Source organism: Lissotriton vulgaris, chromosome 1_1, assembly GCF_964263255.1.
Source record: "Lissotriton vulgaris chromosome 1_1, aLisVul1.2, whole genome shotgun sequence".
Taxonomy (NCBI): Eukaryota; Metazoa; Chordata; class Amphibia; order Caudata; family Salamandridae; genus Lissotriton; species Lissotriton vulgaris.
The window spans coordinates 1,518,982,446-1,519,003,923 of record NC_141685.1 but is presented as its reverse complement, the minus strand read 5'-3'; the positions used below and the strand labels follow the sequence as shown (position 1 = coordinate 1,519,003,923).

Here is a 21,478-nt window from a genome sequence, read left to right as displayed (position 1 = left end):
GTCATCCTTAGTCTATTGTAAATTATCAATCTTATTGTCACTTAAGAAATGCATATGTCAGGATATCAGGCATGCATACAGTTCCTCTTTGTTGACATTGTCTTAGAGCCCAAGCCCAGAGTGCTTTGACCACTAAGCAGCTAGTGACCTACCTTGTGGACAATATAACTTTTCGTCTTCAGTCCCATTTTCCTCTGCTGGTTTTAACGTCACTTTACTGCTACTCTGGAGGACAACCCATTTGAGAATACTGAACACTGCAGTATGTCTGAAATCATCTGCAATGAAAATGATAGCATTAAGCTCAAATATCTCTTTGCATTCACAGGTCAGCAGTAACATGCTGGTACATTAAGGTATTCTGTGTTTAGAAACTATAAATATATTTATTGGAACAATAGTTGTGTACTGTGAAACAAGAATGTATGTATGCTCCTAATATCGAAGACCTTGAATGGAGAATTTGAAATTTCAGTTGTCTAAAACTATTGGGTCATATTATTTACTACTGACTACTGAGACAATCTGGACCACCAATTATTTATTCGACCAGGACCAGGGCTAGTACTGAATGTAAGGGCCCACAAGGATGCTAAGTGATAAAATCACTGATATTTTGTTACAAGGATCAACATTACTACTAGCACATGAATATTTATACACTGTTATCACATCTCATTCCTTCCTATAACTCCCTCTCAGTTCTCAATCTCCATTGGTTCCTCTTGCTCCCAACATCACCCAATGTCTGAAAATTGTCTAAGCTTCAATCAAGTAAGGTGTGTGCTCAGAGATTGACACCAAAGAATTCCATTCCATCCACAGAGAGCAGATGGTTTGTATTATTGGCCTGAGAAACTAAATTGTCTTCAATGGGAATTCTATTCCTCTAACATAAAATTGGTGGTCCTCCGTCACGCCACTGTCTTTGACAGAGCTCCCAGCAGTGATTTTCCCCTGGCTTCCTGCATTTTTTGTTCTAGTACACAATTCATTTTCTGATCAGGCTGTTATTTTATTGACAAAACTAAAACTTGCATAAGCATCTTAATGAGCAAGTGGTGTTGCAAGTAATATAGAAGGAAACAATGTTTGATAGTTACCAAAGCGATTTCATATTATGACATCAAGTGCAGAGTAGTGAAAGTTTTCATTTTGTGAAGAACAATAACAGAAGTACTTTACCTCGAAGTAATGAAAATGTTACTTGCTTTTAAAAATGGCTTTGCATGATACAGCAATTCTAGGTTTATATGCTGTGCATAACTGTTAGGATGCTGGACTCATGCATTTATCCGCCTTGTCCCTCCAATTCCCCACCCTCCACTCAAGTCCAGGCTTGCCTGATTCTGCAGAACGCTCTCCTAAACGGTATAACGGATGACTGCGTGGATAGTGGTACTGGCAGTGGCTATAACGAGTTGTGCAAAACCATTGGGCTTGGTTTGCTAGAACCTTTTGTTTGGTGAGTCATGTGTGGGCCATTTTCTTCTTTTGGGCTCCGCTAACTGCATGTTTATGGTAGTCCAGTTTTTGCTGTGGACAAGGACATTATTGTGGGATCCATTGAAATGTTCTACCTCCTTGCACCACCCTACCTTATTGACATTGCCACAGGGAAATAGAATCCCAGGGAAGGCAACATACTCCGTTGGTAGTTAACAGAGAATCTGACATACTAGCCTAGATACCTAACCTAAGGGGGAAAAGGGGGTGTGGTTTCAGCGCTGGTCCAAGATGGCGGGACAGTGCTGAGCTCTGACGGACTAGGGTGCCTTTCCGCTGCCGGAAACCACTGCATTGCTCGTCGAGGGAAGAGACTTTACGGCACTTCTCACTCATTTTATGTGGAGAGTCGCTGGAGTTTTGTATAACTCCTGCTTCAGTGCTTTTTCTGGTAATAATGTTTCGGGGTATTTCTCCTCATGAATGAGTTTGCGCTCACCATTTTGAATGGCAAGCACGTTCCTTTTCTTTATGGGGCGGCTTAATTAGACCACGCACATTTTTGGCAATTTAAACAGCACTATGAATCAAGCCTCGTGACTACATATTTTTCTGTACTTTTGGACATGACCCGGTGAAAAAGAAGCCTTACTCTTTGTGTCTTAGGAGCCTTTTCTTCTCAGTAACTTGTATCTGCTGAGTATTTTTCTGCAGTGAATAACTGATAGGTCAATGGCATCCAATATATAGATACCAGACACCGTTTTTTTAACCCTCATGTTTACTATTTGAGAGGGAGGTCAACCCTGCATTTTTTTAATATATACCTATGTGCTTCAGTTGGTCAGAGCAATGGTTACTACTCCTCATTGCATGACTGAAACTGCCTTGCATCATTGAAGGTTCTACTTTTGCTTTGCAATGTATGTAGTGCTCTACACAACCTCCTTTTCTCTTATATTGGGAGCTTAAGGAGAAAGCTTTCAGTTTCCTCCAAACAAACTACAAACTCAGAATCAGATTCTATTTACAATGACATGGAGGACAACTCTACTCCCAAATCAGAATCTTTACCAGGCACCATTCCAAAATCGCAGCTCTCCAGCAAGATGCCCCTGTGATCCTCTTAACAACAACAAAAATCACTTGTCTCCAGGGCACTCCTATTCAGCTTCCATGGATATGATTCTTGATGACATTTGGCCTTTAAAGCCATTCATGGAGGAAACTAATAAGACATTGCAATACCCTGATGACAAATGGTCTTCTTTGGAATCACACGTTCTCTTTGTGGAACAAAAAACAGAAACTCTTTAGTCTGCATGCTCTCGTATTTCTTTTCTGGAGCCAGAAATAACTCTTCTGAAGAAGCTCACTGAAGACTTGGAAAATCAAAACCACAGGAATAACCTCTGCATTTACGGACTTCCTGACAACACAAAATGGTCATACCCAAGAGTTTATTTTCAAACTTTTTTGCCTAAGTTTCTGGATATGTCTTCTACTGCCCCACTTAACATACAACGGGCTCACAGACTTGGTCTCAACAAAACCATGTGGTGTTATCTTGTTTTTCTTGCAATATACTGATCTGCTACAAGTCATGTTGGCTGTCAAATCCAAAAAACAAATCTAATTAGAGGGTCATCGATTGTTCTTTTCTCAGGATGTAGCTAAGGCCCCTGCAGATCGCCAGAAACAAATTCGTGATTTCAGTCCTCAACTAAGAACTATAAATGCCAGGTACGACCTAATTCACCCTTGACTTTTTAAGGTTACTTACAAAGAGATAACAACCACATATGAGGAGCCAGCTGTATTACAGGATGTTCTTCAACAACATGGAGCAGATGGCATGGCTACTTCAAAGTCTACTTGATTGATATTTTGTTGTTTTCTGGCTGCTTTCCTTTCTGTATATTTCACTGAATGTTTGTTTCACTCTTGTTTAATATTTAAGTAGATTTTTACGCTTGTCTTTAAAAAATATATATTCATATTGTCTCTCTTTTTTCAAATACAGGTGTATTTCTCACTTCCCGTTTCCCTTATGGTCTCCTCTATATGTTGATGTCCTTATTCAATTCAAGGCTGCCCTAAAGTTTGGTGGAGCTCGAGTGCTGTTGTCCCCGACTTCTGGTGTCGCCGCTACCTTTTTGTCTTTGTGTTTTGTAGGTATGTTCTTCAGTCGTCATTTGTATGAGTAGTACTGTCTTTTTGTTTCTTGTTTTATTTCCCCTTTTTTGTCATTTCCTTATATGGTTCTTTTCTCCATTTTCTCCTACCTAGTATCTACTTTACCACTCCTTTTTTCCTTCTTATCAAACAAAAACTCTAGTTCTATTTCTTTTCATTTTCATATTTGTTGTATCCTGATCTCAGTCTCATTACTGTAGGCATATTGAGTGTTCATATTATTATTATTTTCATGTTACATTCCAGGTTACTACTTGGAATATTAAAGGGTTAGGTAACCCTATTAAAAGGCAGCTGGTGTCATCTCATTTATCTAAATTAAAAGCTGGTATTGCATTGCTTTAGGAATCACATCTTTCTGAGCCTGAGGCTTCCAAGCTGAAGAAATGTTGGGTAGGCAATGTGATTACTTCAGCTTTAGGAAACACAAATTGGGCCCTGATTCTCTGGCATAAAAAACTGAATGTTTCAGTTGTTCATCAGGAATCTGACTCTGACGGAGTTAGGGTTATTGTTAAACACCTTATTTTAATATGTATGGTCAAGTCTCTGTTGATAAGTTTTTCTGGACAAAAATCTCTGACAAACTGCTTTTATATGATGATGATTACATTATATTTGGTGGTGATTGCAATCAAATTCATGATCCCATATTAGGCAGGCACTTGACAGTTAAGTTTGTTCATACTTTAATGCACTCAAAATTTACTTCCACAATACAGCGTAAATCGTTAATTGATATTTGGCGTCTCTGTCACCCAGACCTCTGAGAGTATAGTTTTTATTCAACTCCACACCACTCACAATCCCGTATTGACTAAATTTTTCTGAGTAAATGTTCTTCAGTCTGAAATAGGATCAATTATAATATCAGATCACCCTCCAGTCCATGTTGATCTTGACCTTAATTCCTTACTCTTCCACCCTAAATTTACCGACCAATTCAGTTCCTTTGCTTCATAATTTTTTGCTATCAACTCAACCCCAAACTCCTCTTTCGCAATGATTTGGGACTCCTTTAAGGCAGCCGCTAACAGGTTTTATTTTGTTTTGTGAAAGAAAAAAATCTATAGATGTCCAATCTACTCAACTACTTAATACAATTAAACAGCTAGAATATACTTACTATCACTCCAATAATGAGTCTTCCTTGAAAAATCTTATTAACGCAAAACTCCCTTTTAACAGATTATATACATATGCTGCTTTCTCTTATTTACTGAAAAGTAGCACTCCCTATTATTGGGGTCAAAATAAAATGGGGAAATTGTTGGCTAGTTATTTAAAAATAAGAAGGGACGAAACTAGAATAGAATCCTTACAAGGTCACGCTGGGATTCCTCTTTTTAAAGACAATGATATTTTAAATGAATTAATTTCTTTTTATAAACATGTATATTCTCCAGAAACACAAGCAGTGCAGTTAGATGTATCCACTTATTTCTATTCCATTGCTTCTCCTCCCTCCCATCATATGGATTTTGACTAATTGGGAACCCATAATTCCTTAGAGGAAATCACTCATGTAGATATGATGTTATCTCCGTGCGCTCCTTGAGTTTATGGTGAAAATTTGAGCAAGTTCTTGGTGGCGCAGTCCTTGTAACACTGTGTCTTTCAGTGCCTGGCAATATAAGTAGAGTGTGTGGTCGCTTGATCACAAAGGGCGCGCTCTTTTAACGTGAAACCGAGGTGGTTTCTTCTTAGGTTACCTCCACTTTCCGCTATCACGTGACACGGTAACATCCCAATAAGAACTCCCATGATAGGCTGACTAGCTATCCCACCGCTTCCGCTTTTGGATCGCCACGAGTACCCTGCGTTACATGAAGTAAGTCTCCCTCTCTCTCTATCTTTTCTTTTACCGCTTTCCTATCACAATTTATTATGTAATAGGATTTTCTAATGCGACTCTCTATGTATCTTTTCGGTCCTTTCTATACAATACCACCATACTCTCTTTTAGCGATGCTTGTCACTCCTCTCTTATCCTGCAAGCAAAGGAGTTTTTGTACCTTTTTAAATCGTTTCTGATCTGTTGCTCATGTTATTCCACTGAACCAGTTAAATGTATTATTTTGCTCGCTATGATCATTTGAACTCCGTGAATTGTTTTTGCTTTGAATGCTAAGGTCCTGTACGTTTTCATTTTCACAGGCCCCTGACGAAGGGTTTTTCTGTTCAAACCTGAAATGCATTGGGCATGATGTAACGTTATGAAGTATTCATGAGTACAATGAATGACTCAAATCATTTGAACAGCATAAAAGTATGAAATCTTCAATCAATAAAGTAATTGTGAATTCAACAATCAAAAAAGACTCATCAATTAATGTGAATCAATAGATCCAAATCCTCTAATGTAAGAAGACCCACCTCGATTTCACGTTAAAAGAGCGCACCCTTTGTGATAAAGCGAAATCACTCATGTAGTCTCAGTGTTATGGTGAGAAAAGGCTCATGGGCCTGAAGGTTTTACTGTCAAATTTTATGACCATTTTACAAACCTCCTCCTTCCCAATCTTTTACTTTTATGTAATTCTTTTTATCAAAGGTACATCTCAGGGCACTTTCCAAGAAGTCATGATCTGCTTAATTCCAAAAGATAATAAGGATATTTCCCTATGTAATAATTACCATCCCATCTCCTTAGTTAATACTGACTATAAGATCTTTGCCAAGATTTTGGCGTTACGCATTGACACAGCATTGCCTGATCTTTTAGGCCCTGAGCAATCCGGCTTTGTTAAGGGACGACTAGCCTCTGACAACTCTTGAGTCTTTTATAATGTCCTCAGTAAGGCCTCATCTTTAGATCATCCTATTGCTGCTATTGCTTTGGACGCAGGAAAAGCTTTTGATAGGCTTGGATTGGATTTTATGTTTCATTTATTAAGATGGGTTGGTTTTCCATCTAAATTGATTGCTTTAATTTCCCTATTATGTTCAGGTCCCAAAGCCTCAATTTTTATTAATTGGAAAATCTTAGATTACTTTCCTTTGCTTAGAGGGGTATGGCAAGGGTGTCCTTTATGACCTCTATTGTTGATCATTGCGTTGCAACCTTTTTTAACTAAAATCAGACAGGATGCTCGTATACCAGGTTTCCAATATGGTCCTCATCAGGTTAAAATGTCCGTTTACGCTGAAGACATTCTCCTATATTGCTCTAACCCTGTAACCTCTCTCCCTCCTTTCCTTTAACAAGTTGATACATTTTCTCAGTTATCAGGATATCTGCTTAATATCAATAACTGTGACATTTTATCTTCAAATGTTTTGTGTCATACGCATCTTTTTGTTCAAACAGGTTTTTCATGGCAACCGTCTAAACTAAAGTATCTGGGCTTATGGTTCTCGCCAACAATCCCTGAGACATTACAATTAGATTTTGATCACATTATCAAAACATTAAATGATACTATTGCACGCTGGCATCCACTTTTCCTCTGTTGGTGGGGTCAAGTTGATTTGATTAAAATGTTGCTCACCCCCCTGATATTATATATTATTTCCATAGTTCCTGTTGAAATTCCTGGGTACTATTTTAAGAAAATTGATACTCTCTTAACAAAATTTCTCTGGAAAGACAAACCCCTCGCATAGCTTTGTCCTCTTCAAAAAAGGATAAACCTAACGGAGGTCTTAGGTTTCCCGATTTCAAAACTAATCTTTCTGCATTTTCCCTAAAACAGGATGCCCATTGGCCCTCCTTTGAGCTCCCTATACATCCTCCATTGTGGATAAAAATAAATGAATAAAGAATCGTACCATATATTGGAAGTCTTGGCGATCTAAGGGCTTGATTTAGATATCTCTACTTCTAGCTGATGCTCAACCTCTATCATTTACTGATCTCCAAACCAAAGTTTCATTTCCAGCTACCTTTAGTTCGCAATATGCTCTTTTACGTCCCTACCTCAACCAATATCTTCATGCACTACCAAGCACTTCCAATCTTCCACAAACTGCACTACACTTTCTCCATTCTTAGGCACTTTCCCTTCTGCATCCACTATATACAAATCCTTACAATTGCCCTCAGACAGACTCAAATTGAAGACTGAATTGGCCTGGGAAAAAGGCTTATTACAATGTTGGCCAACTAGTAAATGGATAAGTTATGGCTTAAGCTTCACAAAACCTCATGAGCTGCAAACGCCACACAGAGCCTTTATTTTCTTCATCAGCATTTGTTATTTTCTCCAGAGGTTTTAGCATCTTTTTCATCAAATATGTTTTCTACATGTTGGTCCTGTTCCTGTTCTGCTCCCAATCTAAAACACATGTCATTTGAGTACCCCTATTCACCAGTTCTGGCAGTTGGTTTGGACTCAAATCAAGAAGATTTTCAGAGTTAGTGTTCCTTTTTTTTAATCAATATATTCTTAGACACTCTGTCACCCCAATGGCATCAGTCACCATCGAATTTGAAGTTGTTAGATCTATTGTTAGCGGTTTCTTTTCACTTAATAACCTCAAACTGGAAACAAGCAGATAAAGTTCCTGGTGGAATTCTGTGTGTTTTTATCTTAGATTAGACTCCAATTAGGTTTCTCCTATATCTTTGGTCATTGAGAGGGATCTCTTATGGCTCCCATTATCTACGTATTTATCTTTGGCTGCCTACTCTGCTGCTGACGTTATTACTGTATCAAAAAATGTAGGGAAGCCACCTTAATTTTACCCTGTTGTCTTTTCTTTAGATTATTAGAAGATATTTATTCTTTTATATTTATACTGTTAATTAATTTTTGTTACTAATATGCTTACGGTGTTTAATCATGTTCCATCTTTTTTACTCTTAATAATATAAAGTAATTGTATATTGTTCCCTTTCCCCTACCCCTTCCTTTTATTGTTTATATTGTGTATATTTCACTTTGCACCCAGCATGATAGCTATAACCTTCATATATTCCTTTTCCCCTATAATCTTTATGTTAAATAGGACTTATTCAATGTATTGCTGTTCTTTTTCTTATTGATCTTAATAAGCTCAAACTTAAAAAAGAAAAAAGGGAAAATGGGAAACTAGAGCTATGAATATTTCTATACTGACTCTCTGCTTGTCATTTCTACAGGTTCCCTCATGTCTGAAGTTGCATGTTTATCTATCACTGTGGGATTGCGGGGGTACTTGCTCTCTGTCCACATATGTGGTAGAGAGGCACCTCTTCATGTTGCTTTAGAGGCTATCCTGTCTGCCGCTCTGACTACGCCTGACAATAGCCTTTTTCTAGTAGAGAATTATTATATTTGGATAACTAATACTTTTGGGCACTAAACACATTCAGAGTCTGTACATATGAGACTGGATATATAAGCCATTAGCAAGTGAGGCCATGGTCGCCTGAGCTTCTACAACTCAAACGCAACTACATTTCTATCGGGCAAACACGTTTTCTATCAGGAATCAGAACACATGCTGTAAGGCGTTCCTCAGAGGAAATTGTGCTACAATATGCAACATAACTTAAATAATATCACAATTAGGAAATACATAATTTAAACATCTCGAACCAAAATAATGACAAGTTATAAAATGAACGAAATTGGTGTAGCTAATAAAAATGTAATGTTTCAATTGATTTGGATATTCTTCTTCAGCCACATGCTGCATAGAAAATAATGTACTTTAAAGCAGGTGTAAGCAGGAAATATATCTTCACACTTACATTTCATATATGAACTGCGGCAGCTGGCTTTTACAGCTAGCTTAATTGCATATACTTTTCTTCCCTTTAAACTTGGAGTTACACTGGGCTTTAAGTGAGGAAGGGTCCTGTCAGATCACGCAGTTATTAAACCTACCAGGCCCATAATTACGTCCTTAACGTTATAGCCAGTAACACGTCAGGTAATCCATGTTAGTAACGTATTTACTGTTTCCATTTCACATATTGTATTTCAACCTAAATGTCCTTAGATTATTTGCATTTTCCAGATGTTGTTTATAAGTTTTACATACAACATATAACTCTTGTATAGTGCCTACTGAGAACTGAGTATAATCTAGGTGAGCTCAGGTTGAATATGGGTGTTCATGACAGAGCACAAATGAGAGCTTTGGATTTGAGGCCAAAGGCGGTGTGAGTTTCTCCCTTTAACTGCCCCTGGGTCAAAAGGTGTTGAGCCTACACACCCATGCAAACCGTGGCCTCTGCACAGAGCTGCAATCATGGATGTGCCAATTTAAAGAGCATGAGGGAGGTATACACAGGTGTTTAATTATTGACTGTGCCAAAACAAGAAAATACTGTGTTTACAATTGATACGGTAGAGTAGGTGTATGTTTGTGCCTGTGTGAGAGCGATAGAAGGCATGCTTAGGGAGAGGTGATGTAGGGAAGTCTATGCTGAATGACGGCGTGAAAGCATAGTAATGAAGAGTAAGGAGAAATATGAGATAGGTGGAAGAAGGGTTTAAAAAGTGTCGGGAGAAAAATGGCACAAGATACTTGCGTTTTTGATTGCCCAACAAACATTTTGTAAAGTGTCTGTCTTTTGTGCATTTTTGTAAAGCAAGTTTTATGAACATTCAAAGGTTTTGTCATTTTGTGGTATGCACAAAAAATAGTATTGTGTTTATTCTTCTGTTTTTTGGTTCCATACCTTGGTCCAAGAAAGTGACAAAGTTGGTATTGGACCAGGGAAGTGGTGTGGAAACTACTGACTACTGCCGGCTGTCATTGATGAGTGTTCATGCGCCGTGCTAATCTATTTGAAAGAATCATCAGTGTTCACAAGTATGGGCAAATTCAATCAGTTGCTCTTGCTTTAGGAGTATGTTTGCTGTTGTGTAATGTTTGGAGGACATACCAGAAAACTCACAGAGAGGCACCCAAATACTGGTCAGGTTTGGTGCTTCCTGTGTGAAGCACAGGATTGTAGGTTACATATTTTAATCAATACCCCTTTAGGAAATAATTTCTTGTTATGCCATTTTAGGATACACCCATGTTTGTGACACCCACACCTGTTTCACTCCACTTAAAGGACTGAGGCTACAGAGTAAGACATTGGGTTTCTGGTTAGCTTGGGTATACACCTAAGCCAGGCAGAACCCACACTCTAGTCAGGGTAGCTCTGGTAGCTTGGCAGAGCAGTCAGGCTTAAACCAGAGGCAATGTATAAAGCATTTGAGCAACAAACACATACACCAGTGACACAATAAATACACCACAAAAGTGACTCCACGCCAGGGTATATATAGAAATATCACAATATATTGTATATAAACGCATAAACCACAATCACATAAATAACAATTACTTTTCACAGTACAAATAGTGCAAATAAGTAAATACTTATAAGTTGTGCACATCATATAAACATCTTCACTGTGCCCACTATGCAGGTCCTAAAATGATATTCATTATTTTCTCATTGCAAGGTAAAACAACATTTATCACAATATCAACGAATAAAGTGCAGCAGTCATGCGCAATGAACACCAAGCTCCATTCGGAGCTAAATGACATCACCGCGCATGCACGAATTATAGACTGTGTCTCCCCGCATGCGCGAAAGAGAGACTACATTTTCGCGCATGCTTACTGTATACATTCGCATCTGAGTACACAGGTGTTCTCTATTAGTTCAGACACGGCCAGTAATTATCCAATTGGTGTGGCTATATAAACGCACCTTCTTCCGTCTTTCGGTACCTCCCCTTTGGCTCTGACACACTCCTGGAGGTACCGACGGACAGGTAAGGAGCGTTTGATACTGGGTACGTGATTTTAGATCCTCAGCCCAGGACTGCCCCAGTTTCTTCTATTTAGCTGGGATTAAGCTCGCCATAAACAACTCTGTTTAGTCTGAAAATCCCCAAGTTGGTAATATTCTTTTAAACTTGGGGGTCATTGACATTTAGACCCCCTAAATGCTTAGAACGTTCCCTATTTCTGAGTTTCTGAAACCCCTTAATTTCAGAGTGACATGATGAAAAAAGTAAACATAGGGGGTAACTACAACATCCTTAGTTGAATGGAGCCCTCTCAGTACAGCACATCGTGTTTTGATTGACCTTATGGGCTTGTCCTGAACAACCAAGTTTTATTAGTTTCTTTTTGAAATTTAATACATATTGGGTTGAGTGACAGCTATCATAACATGACATTGTCCTTCTCCATATGTTAATAGAGCGGGGCCTCTTTTATCCGAGCCGTTGCCGGGTGAGGTGAGGCTTACTTCCCACATAAAGCTGGGTAAGTACATCTCAGATTCATAATTTATAATTTTTAATAGACAGATTATCTGGATGTGACGTTATACTAAGCACAGTTCTATAGTTTGGTCATTATAGTGATAAATGGCCTATAGAGAAACAGAATGCCACTAACTTTGTTCATACACTGACACATACTTTGTTGTTTCTGTGTTGTCACAAAATGTTCCCTTTTCTTGATGTTTACAGGAGAGGATTACACGTTATATGGTTATTTACCAAGATACGGTAGGGTGGTTCACTGAGCCACACATATTCCATTTCTTGTAAACCAGATTATAGGTTTTTTTGATCATTTTTCTCACATGAATAATGGTGGTAGTTGCAGTAGCTTACTTTCCAGCTTGGCCCTGAAGAATGCCGGTAAATAGATACCACTATGGCAGAAACATGTTGGCCTAGATTTCATATGCTTACTGTACAGTGATATTTTCACACTGTCATCACACCTTCTTTTACCTGACGTCCGGGAGATACCATTAAACATATTTTTCTACCCTGACCGTCCTTTTAATCACCGTCAATTTTCTTTATGAGCACTGCACCCTATCAGTACCATTCTCAGTGAGGATCCATCTCTTTTCAGCATAAGGATCTATTGGCATCAAGCAAAGACCATTGGGCTTGGCCATATAAGAACCTGCTGACAATGTCCTAAATGACGATATTCTGCCATATGGGTGGGCTGATAGGACTTCTTTCACAACTGATGGTCCTACACTGATAGTCGTGATAGTGGTGTGTAAGTTTCCTGGTGGCCTTTTTCTGTTTTTCTGTTTCTCAACCTTTAAGACCTTCAAGTTTTTGTATGAGTACAGTTCATGAGGGGTATGAACTTGATAGGTCTATAAATATAGTCCCCTAGACCCTTCTTTAACAGTTGTTTTTTGCAGTTAGGTCTCACATAAATCACCTATTTTCACTGTACATGAATGCCCAAATATCACCATGAACCGTGAACCCTGAGCTCCTACAACACTTTATATGGTAATCCCACATGGACCCATAGGGCACCAGAACTCATGTGTGCCTTTAAGGGGGATTAAATACATTTTCCATGTGCTTAGAAAGAACTCATGTACTCATGTGCGTGTTAAATATGGCCCATCAGGACAGGAAAGGCAGTGACAAGTGCGGCCACTTGGCTCCCCTTGGTATATACCTTGGGGGATACACACTGCAGAATCAAGCAGGAGGCCCCAATCGGGCTTTCTGGCGCTAGGGTCAGCCAAGGTCACTGCCTACACCCATGCGGTGGAGCCACAGGGCGACACTGTCATATAAATGCCCCAGAACGGGATGTTGGCACACCCACACCGTAAACACAAGTGGGAAGAACTCACTTGGTCTCCCGTACATAAGCTGAGCAATGTGCAGCTGCCCACAATCACATGCAGCAGCTGTGGAATCAAGGTGGCCATTTGGAACTACTGCAGGCAAGGTTGCAGCAGGTTAGGAACCCTCTGGGGCCTTGCTGACCGCTGTGAAGTGAGGACAAAGCCTCCCAGAGCCGCAGAGAACTGAACATGTTGTGCCCTTGGGGCTGCGCTCTTCTCTCCTGCCTTACCCAGCAGTTGGACTCCCCCCCCCTTGGTAGCATCGGCATTGCTCACCAATGCGAAACTCTGGCCGGGGTTACTTTTGTTGTCCTGTCATCACCTGGAGCACGGACCCACACACCAGCTGCCAGGGAGAGCACTTCTTCCACCTATGAGCTTTCCCCTCCCTCTGCTCAACACACATGGGCGAGTGCAGCTCTCACATGCGCTGTGCTAAACACACACAGGGACCCTTAAACAGCACTATCCACACACTGGGCTGCAAAATAAAGCACTCCTCCCACGCTTTTACGTTAGAACAAAGGTGAAGAACAGTCAGTCCTTCCCCTGCGGGAGCAGCAAATGCAGGCCAACCCACCCCTCACACAGCAGTGGCAGCGCTCCTCGCAAAGCTCTTTAGCTCTCCTTTTTGGCAGGTTTACTTCAGGATCCAGCAAGAATCTTGTGAAGTCTTTTATCTCCCTTAGACTTCCAAAAGGATGCAGTCACACATAAGTCTTTGGAGGCCTTCTCAAGCAGGATACCACAGCAGGGCAAAAATAGTCAATCATTTTCCTCTGCCATAGATAGAAGAAGCAACTGCAAGCCAATGGCCCCCAATACAGAGAAGGCAGTGCTGCTCACAGAACTCTTCAGCTCTTCATCTTGGCAGGGTCCTCTTGTTTCCATAAGTGATCTAAAGTCCTGGGGATTAAGGTCTCAGATGTATACCCCACTTTCCCATTGTTCTCTTTGCTTCAGAGTCTCTGAGCTCAGTCCAAAAAGTTCTGTCCTCCCTGGTTGTGCACACAACATTGTGGAAAGGAGACACAGCCTATAAAGGTGCTAGTGAAAACTCATCCCGCCACTCTAAATGCATACAAGGTCTATTCAGTCTAGCAATGAGTCACCCAGGCAAGGCATGACACACCTCAATGCCCCTTGTGACTATCTAAACTGAATGCACATCACCAGCTCCTGTCACACCAAAACCAGAGGGTGAATACACAAACAGGCAGAGGCACACAGAATGATAAACCAAGAAAATGCCTACTTTCTAAAAATGGCATTTTCAAATGCACAATTTAAAAAACACCTTTACTAAAATGTGTGTTATTTAATTCCAAGATCAGAGAGCCTGTACTCCATTTCTCTATTGTATCCTAATGGAAAGTTACACTTGTAAGATGTTACAAGACAGCACCCATGTTAGCCTATGGGACAGACAGCCCATCATTAGTAAAAAACGAAATATACAGTATTTCACTATCAGGACAAGTTACACACTCTAGTATATGTCCTACCTTTAACATATATTGCACCCTGCCCATGGGGGTACCTAGTGCCTGCCTAAGGAGAGCCTTACATGTAAGAAAAGGGAAGGTTAGGGCCTGGCAATTGGGTGCATTTGCAAGGTTAATATGGCAGTTAAAAATTGTGCACGCAGACACTGCTAAATCAGGTCTGAGACACATTTACAAAGCTACTTATGTGGGTGGCACAACCAGTGCTGCAAGCCAACTAGTAACGTTTGATTTGCAGGCTGGCCCTGGCACACTCAACACACTTTACTAGGGACTTACCTGTAAATCAAATATGCCAATCATGGATAATGCATCATAATCACAATTTATCAGTAGTGGTAAGGTGCCAAGAGTCCTATAACCAACAAAAACAGGGTCAGAAAAATAGGTGGCAAAAGGCAAAAGTTTGGAGATAAACCTGCAAAAAGGGCCATGTCTAACATACAGTATTTTACATGTTTTTCTAGAGGAAAGTAGGAAAAACATCTTCTGACAACTTTCATCTGAAATTCAAACACTGGGCATTTGAGTCTACTGCTTGAGCACAACATGGCTGACTTACCAGAATGTAAAATAAGGCAATGTAGGCACTTTTCACTCTTAGGGCGGACAATATTCAATTAGAAGCCAATTAGCAGGTCCCATCTATCTACATATCCTACAACGAGGTTGACCTGAAGTCCACAATGTCCCAAATGGGAGATAGGGTTTTCCACTGAGAGTATTTTAAGTACTTTGTATTCTTAAGTTTCATATAACAGCCAGTCTATGATATGATTATAATGTATGCATGTATATTTGGCACCAATGGTAATCATGCTGTTGGACCTAGCTCTCTCTTCAGGGTCAACCCAGGTTTCACCTTCCTTTGCTTTACACGTTTTTATTGCCTCTTATGACACTGCACACTTTACCCCTTCTAACTAGTGGTAACGTGCTTGTGCTCTCTTTTCTAAACATGGTAAAATTGCATATACAGCTGATTGGTACATTAAATGCATTTAAAAATCCCTAGTATCAGTGCTAAATGTACACAGGGCCCGTCAAATTAAACAATACATGTGGGTTGCAGCACTCATTATGCCACCTTCTAAAGTAGCACTGTAAACATGTCTCAGACTTGCCACTGCCGTCTGTAATGCAGTTTTAAACTGCCATTTCCACTTGGCAAAATAAACATTTTAGCAAATCTAAATCATCATTTTATAATACTTATAAATTATGCCAAAGTTAAGTCCTAACAGCTCAAGAGTCAGGGTACACAGTGTTTAAGAAGTTGGATGTGTTCTTAAGTTTTACATGTCCTGACAGTCAAAAATCCCTAAACTCGTTATTCACTGTAGCATGGCTACTGATTCGATATTAACACTAGGTTCCCTTTTTGAACTTAAGTAGTGATACCATTCGATTGGGAGCACATAGAGAGATACCTCTTCCAATAATTTGAATTGTAGTGTAAAATACTTTTTCATGGTAAACTAAGATTTTAAGTTACTATTCTAAAAATGGTACTTTTAAAAAGTCCTGAAGTTAGAATCATTTTAGGGAGTACAGAAAATGCTAAAAATATTAAATTCTCAAAATATGCAGATATTCCATCTACAAATTAGATTCCCTGACTCATTTAGACACAAGGAATTTAGAGACCAAAGGCAGAGACCCACCACCAAGTCTACTCTTGCAAAAACAAGACCATTTGCCTTATTTAGGGCATGCCTTCTGAATCCAAGGCCGCAGGCATCGTTTCTTCTGCCGTAGACTGCCATACATAGTATAGCTATCCTTAATAGGGGAATACCTATCAACGTCGCACACACACTGGGAGAAAACTCCCAGCACATCAGGGGCATTGACTTTTTGATTTTTGTAGTCTAGCATTGTAGCTCAATTAATCTAACCAATGATAGTCTATTGCATAGGCAATTTGTTTCTAATAATTCTTTTAATTAGGCATGTAACAAACACAAAACCAAGACACCATTGTGAACAACAATATAACTGAGTGATTTCTGTTGATTATAAGCATTGAATTTAGACAACTCTCATATCATCACAATTAGCACATTCAATACAACCTTATTGGTAAACAGTCATAATATCTATTCCAAAATATAGAATGGACATAATATCGAAGTAAAAATATAGAATGGACAAAATATCGAATGGACACAATATAGTGGTTAAAAGTATCGAATTTAAGGTAAGTAATATCGATTTTCAAAATATAGAAGTCAAAATATCGAAATATACAATATAGGCATTAAATATATCGATTTTTTAATAATATAATTTTTTTTAAAGTGTTTTGTATGTTAGTATATGTGTGAAAAGTGTATATTAATTTTTGAAATGTATGTTTAATGTATTTTAAGTAATGAATTTTATGTTATTTAATTTTTGCGTAATTTAATTCTGCAGCGGGTTGTGGGTTTATAGAGGAATAGGGTGGGAAGTAATTTAATTGTAATTAATTAAATATTTGTATTTATTTATTGGTATTCATTTTTAATTTATTGTTATTTTGTAATTGGTAATTAATTTTTATTAATTGCCAATTAATTTGTATTAATTGATTAATTGTTAATTATGTTAATTTTCTAAATTTATTTTCTGTATCGGGTTGTGGGTTTATAGGGGAATAGGGTGGGAAGTAATTTAATTGTAATAAAGTAAATATTTTTTTATTTATTTGTATTGATTTTAAATTTATTGTTAATTCATTTTTAATTGGTAATTAATTTCTATTAATTGGCAATTCATTTTTATTAATTGGTAATTATTTTGTATTAATTAAATATTTGATAATTATGATAATTGTATTAATGTATTTTCTGTAGTGGGATGTGGGTTTATAGGGGAATAGGGTGGGAAGTAATGTAATTGTAATTAATTACATATTAAAAATACTTTTTGTGTATTGATAATTAATTTACTGTTAATTTTTAATTGGTATTAATTTTTATTATTAATTAGTTTTTGTTATTTAAAATTAATTCGTTGTTGAATAATTATGAATAGGTTATTAATTTTTAATAACTAATATGTCGTTGTATTTCTAATTAATTATTACATAATATTAAATTGGTTATTAATTTCAATTAATGTTTTATTGGTATTGATATTTAATTAATTTTTATAATGTATTAAATCATTACTTTTCCTACTGTTAAACTCACTGGAGTGGGAATAGTAATGTTCACCCTCCCGCTATCCAACGCGTTCCCTACTGTTGCACTCTCTGGAGTGGGAATAGTATTTTTTACCCCTACGCTATCCAACGCTTTCCCTACTGTTGCACTCTCTGGAGTGGGAATAGTAATTTTTACCCCTACGCTATCCAAAGCTTTCCCTACTGTTGCACTATCTGGAGTGGGAATAGTAATTTTCACACTCCCGCTATCCAAAGCATTCCCTACTGTTGCACTCTCTGGAGTGGGAATAGTATTTTTTACCCCTATGCTATTCAACGCTTTCCCTACTGTTGCACTCTCTGGAGTGGGAATAGTAATTTTTACCCCTACGCTATCCAATGCTTTCCCTACTGTTGTACTCTCTGGAGTGGAAATAGTAATTTTTACCCTCCCGCTATCCAACGCTTTCCCTACTGTTGCACTCTCTGGAGTGGGAATAGTAATTTTTTACCTTATGCTATCCAACGCTTTCCCTACTGTTGCACTCTCTGGAGTGGGAACAGTAATTTTTACCCCTATGCTATCCAACGCTTTCCCTACTGTTGCACTCACTGGAGTGGGAATAGTATTTTTTACCCTCCCGCTATCCAACGCTTTCCCTACTGTTGCACTCTCTGGAGTGGGAATAGTAATTTTTACCCTTAAATTATCCAATGCTTTCCCTACTGTTGCACTCACTGGAGTGGGAATAGTATTTTTTTAACCCTACGCTATCCAACGCTTTTCCTACTGTTGCACTCACTGGAGTGGTAATATTAAATGTTACCCTCCTGCTATCCTACGGTAAAATATTGTACATTTTTTATTAATAACTTAAATTAATTATATCTTAATTTTAAGGTTATTTGAGTATTGTTAAGTATGTTTTAGTTAATTATATTTATTATTTCATTAATTTTAAATTACTTTTAAGACATTTAAAAAAATTCAATATTTTGACTGACTATATTTTTTACAGACTATATTTTGGATTCGATATTTTTGTATTTACCTGTTTGTAGATAGGAATTCGATATTTTGGCATTCTATATTTTGGTGACTATATTTTGGTAAGTCTATATTTTGTCATTCTATATTATGTCAGTGATCCAACATTATTATATATATGTAATGCAGAAGAGCATCCGAAAGCAGCAATCCAATCTAGATGTTTTAGCATATTACACATTTCTGAAATAAAGTAATACTTCTATATTGAGCCCATGCACCCTATATTCAGCTATGTTTTTAGGGACACCCTTTAGCTTCATAGATTTGCACCTCATGTGGGGAGCTCCTGCCCACAATAGCTCTCCATCCACCCATTAATGGAGGTTTACATGCTCTCCAGTGTCGTACAATGTCTCTCTTACTGAGGAAAAGTCCCAGTCTTATACGTTTTTTTCTCCGAGTGAAGCTCTCATCTTCCGCGGACCCGACAGACCTCCCCCTCCTCCCCTTCCCAGACAAAGTCATTGGAAAAGCAGTCAACAACCAACTAGCCGACTTCATCTACACAGACAACATCCTTGACATCTCCCAATCCAGTTTCCATAACAATCACAGCACCAAGACCGCCCTCCTGGCCACCAACAACATCTGCTACCACCTCAACCACGGCCCTCATTCTCATGGACCTTTCGGCAGCATTCAACAGCATCTCCCACCACACCCTAACCACTAGACTCCACGAAGCCGGCATCCACAACAAGACCCTCAACTACATCCGACCCTTCCTCACAGGAAGAACACAATGGGTCAGACTTTTACCATACTACTCGGAACCAACAGAGACAACTGCGAAGTGCACCAGGGCTCCGCTCTCAGCCCCACCCTCTTCAACCTCTACATGACCCCCCTCACAACCATCGTCCGGAACCATGGACTCAACATTGCCTCCTACACTGACGACACACAACTGATCCTCCCCTCACCAATGAGCTCAATGTCACCAGGAACAAATTCCAAGAAGGGATAAAAGTCATTGCCACCTGGATGAAGAACAGCTCCCTACCCCGGTGGACCAGGAACAAAACCTCTGCATCATACTAGACCCCTAGCTCACTGTGGACCACCAGATCAACACAGTATCCTCAGCCTGTTTCAATACCCTCCACCTGCTGAGAAAGACCCTCAGATGAATCCCACAGAATCCAGAAAGACCATCACATACACACTCATCAGAAGCAGACTTGACTAAGGTAAGTCACTCTATGCCAGCCTTACCCAGAAAAACCTCCCCAAGCTCCGGAATGTCCAGAACGCCACAACCAGACTGGTCCTTGACCTCCCCCGGTACAGCCACATCACTCAACACCTCCCGAACTCCACTGGCTCCCGGCAGACAGAAGAATAACTTTCAAACTCCTGACTCACGCTTACAAGGCCCTCCACAATCACTGTATCAGCATACCTGAACAGCCGCCTCTCCTTCCACGCACCAAAAAGACACCTCCGCTCCGCCCTACGCGCCCTGGCCACCATCCAAAGGATCTGCAAAACCAGATCCTGAGGAAAGTCCTTCTCCTTCCTCGCTGCCAAGACATGGAACACCCTAATCCTCCACCTCAGACTATCTCCCATGCTAACCCATTTCAGGAAGGACCTCAAGACCAGGCTCTTAGAAGGTTCTGCTCCCCACCTCCCCCCAGCACCTTGAGACCCTCACGGGTGAGTAGTTGCGCTTTACCAACCCTTGATCCATTGATTGATTGATTGAGTGATTGATTGACTGTCATTTACAGACAGCACATTTTGCATTGAAATGTGCACAGGCATACAATTTTACTTATAAAACTATAGATAGCGCACAAACGAGAATGTGTTGAAATCAGGTTTCAGAGAATATTTGTCATTTGTGCATCTCCAAGTAAATTGTTGTGATTTGTTATGAAAGTTCATTTACTTTCGGATATTTGTATAGTTCATATATGGGCAACGTAATTTTGTTGTATATTAAAAGAAAATGGACTCTTGAAGCCTTTCCTCGCACACCAGCAAGATTTTCACATAATTCACTTTACAATACCCTCACACTTTGCAAATGAGGCAAAATAAAAACAAAATTTAAAGAAATCTCTCGAGCATGGTTATTTAGGGGACCGCTCAGGGATGAAGGTGCTGTTGCAATTGCCCCCTCCAATCTCTCGACTCTGGTGCATTGCACCGGCTGCACCACTGGGAGCAATAGCCCCGATCAGCTGCTATGCATAAAAGGTAGAGCCTAGTTTTTCACTAATTTATCTTGAAATCTGAAAAGTGTCAAAGACTGTAAGCATCTGAATGATATGTTGGCCCCCACAGCTTGTTTCTTGATCATGGACCTATCTGATAAATCAGTAATGTATCCATGTACAACAGCAGAGAGTGGAATGGAGAATACATCAACTTTGTCAGTTAAGGTATGAAACATACATTAGTTTCTTGATTGTAGTAATGTAGGGGCAGATGTACGACTGTTTTTGCATGCGCAAACAGGTATGCGAGCCCGTTTGCGCATGCAAAAACAGCATGGGCCATGTACAAAGCATATTTAGCGAGTCACAATATATTTGTGACTCGCTAAAAAAGTTTTGAGACTCGCTATTAGCGAG

At 39.2% G+C, this 21,478-nt stretch overlaps 1 protein-coding gene across 1 annotated transcript in view; it reads right to left on the bottom strand.

Moving 5' to 3' along the window:
* The window catches only part of TTLL8 (tubulin tyrosine ligase like 8), a 759,264-nt gene that overhangs the window by 513,961 nt on the left and 223,825 nt on the right, over positions 1–21,478 (bottom strand). The window contains exon 12 of the mRNA XM_086930808.1: positions 153–278. Coding sequence (XP_086786934.1) covers positions 153–278 — 126 coding nt within the window. The remainder of the gene's footprint in view (positions 1–152; positions 279–21,478) is intronic.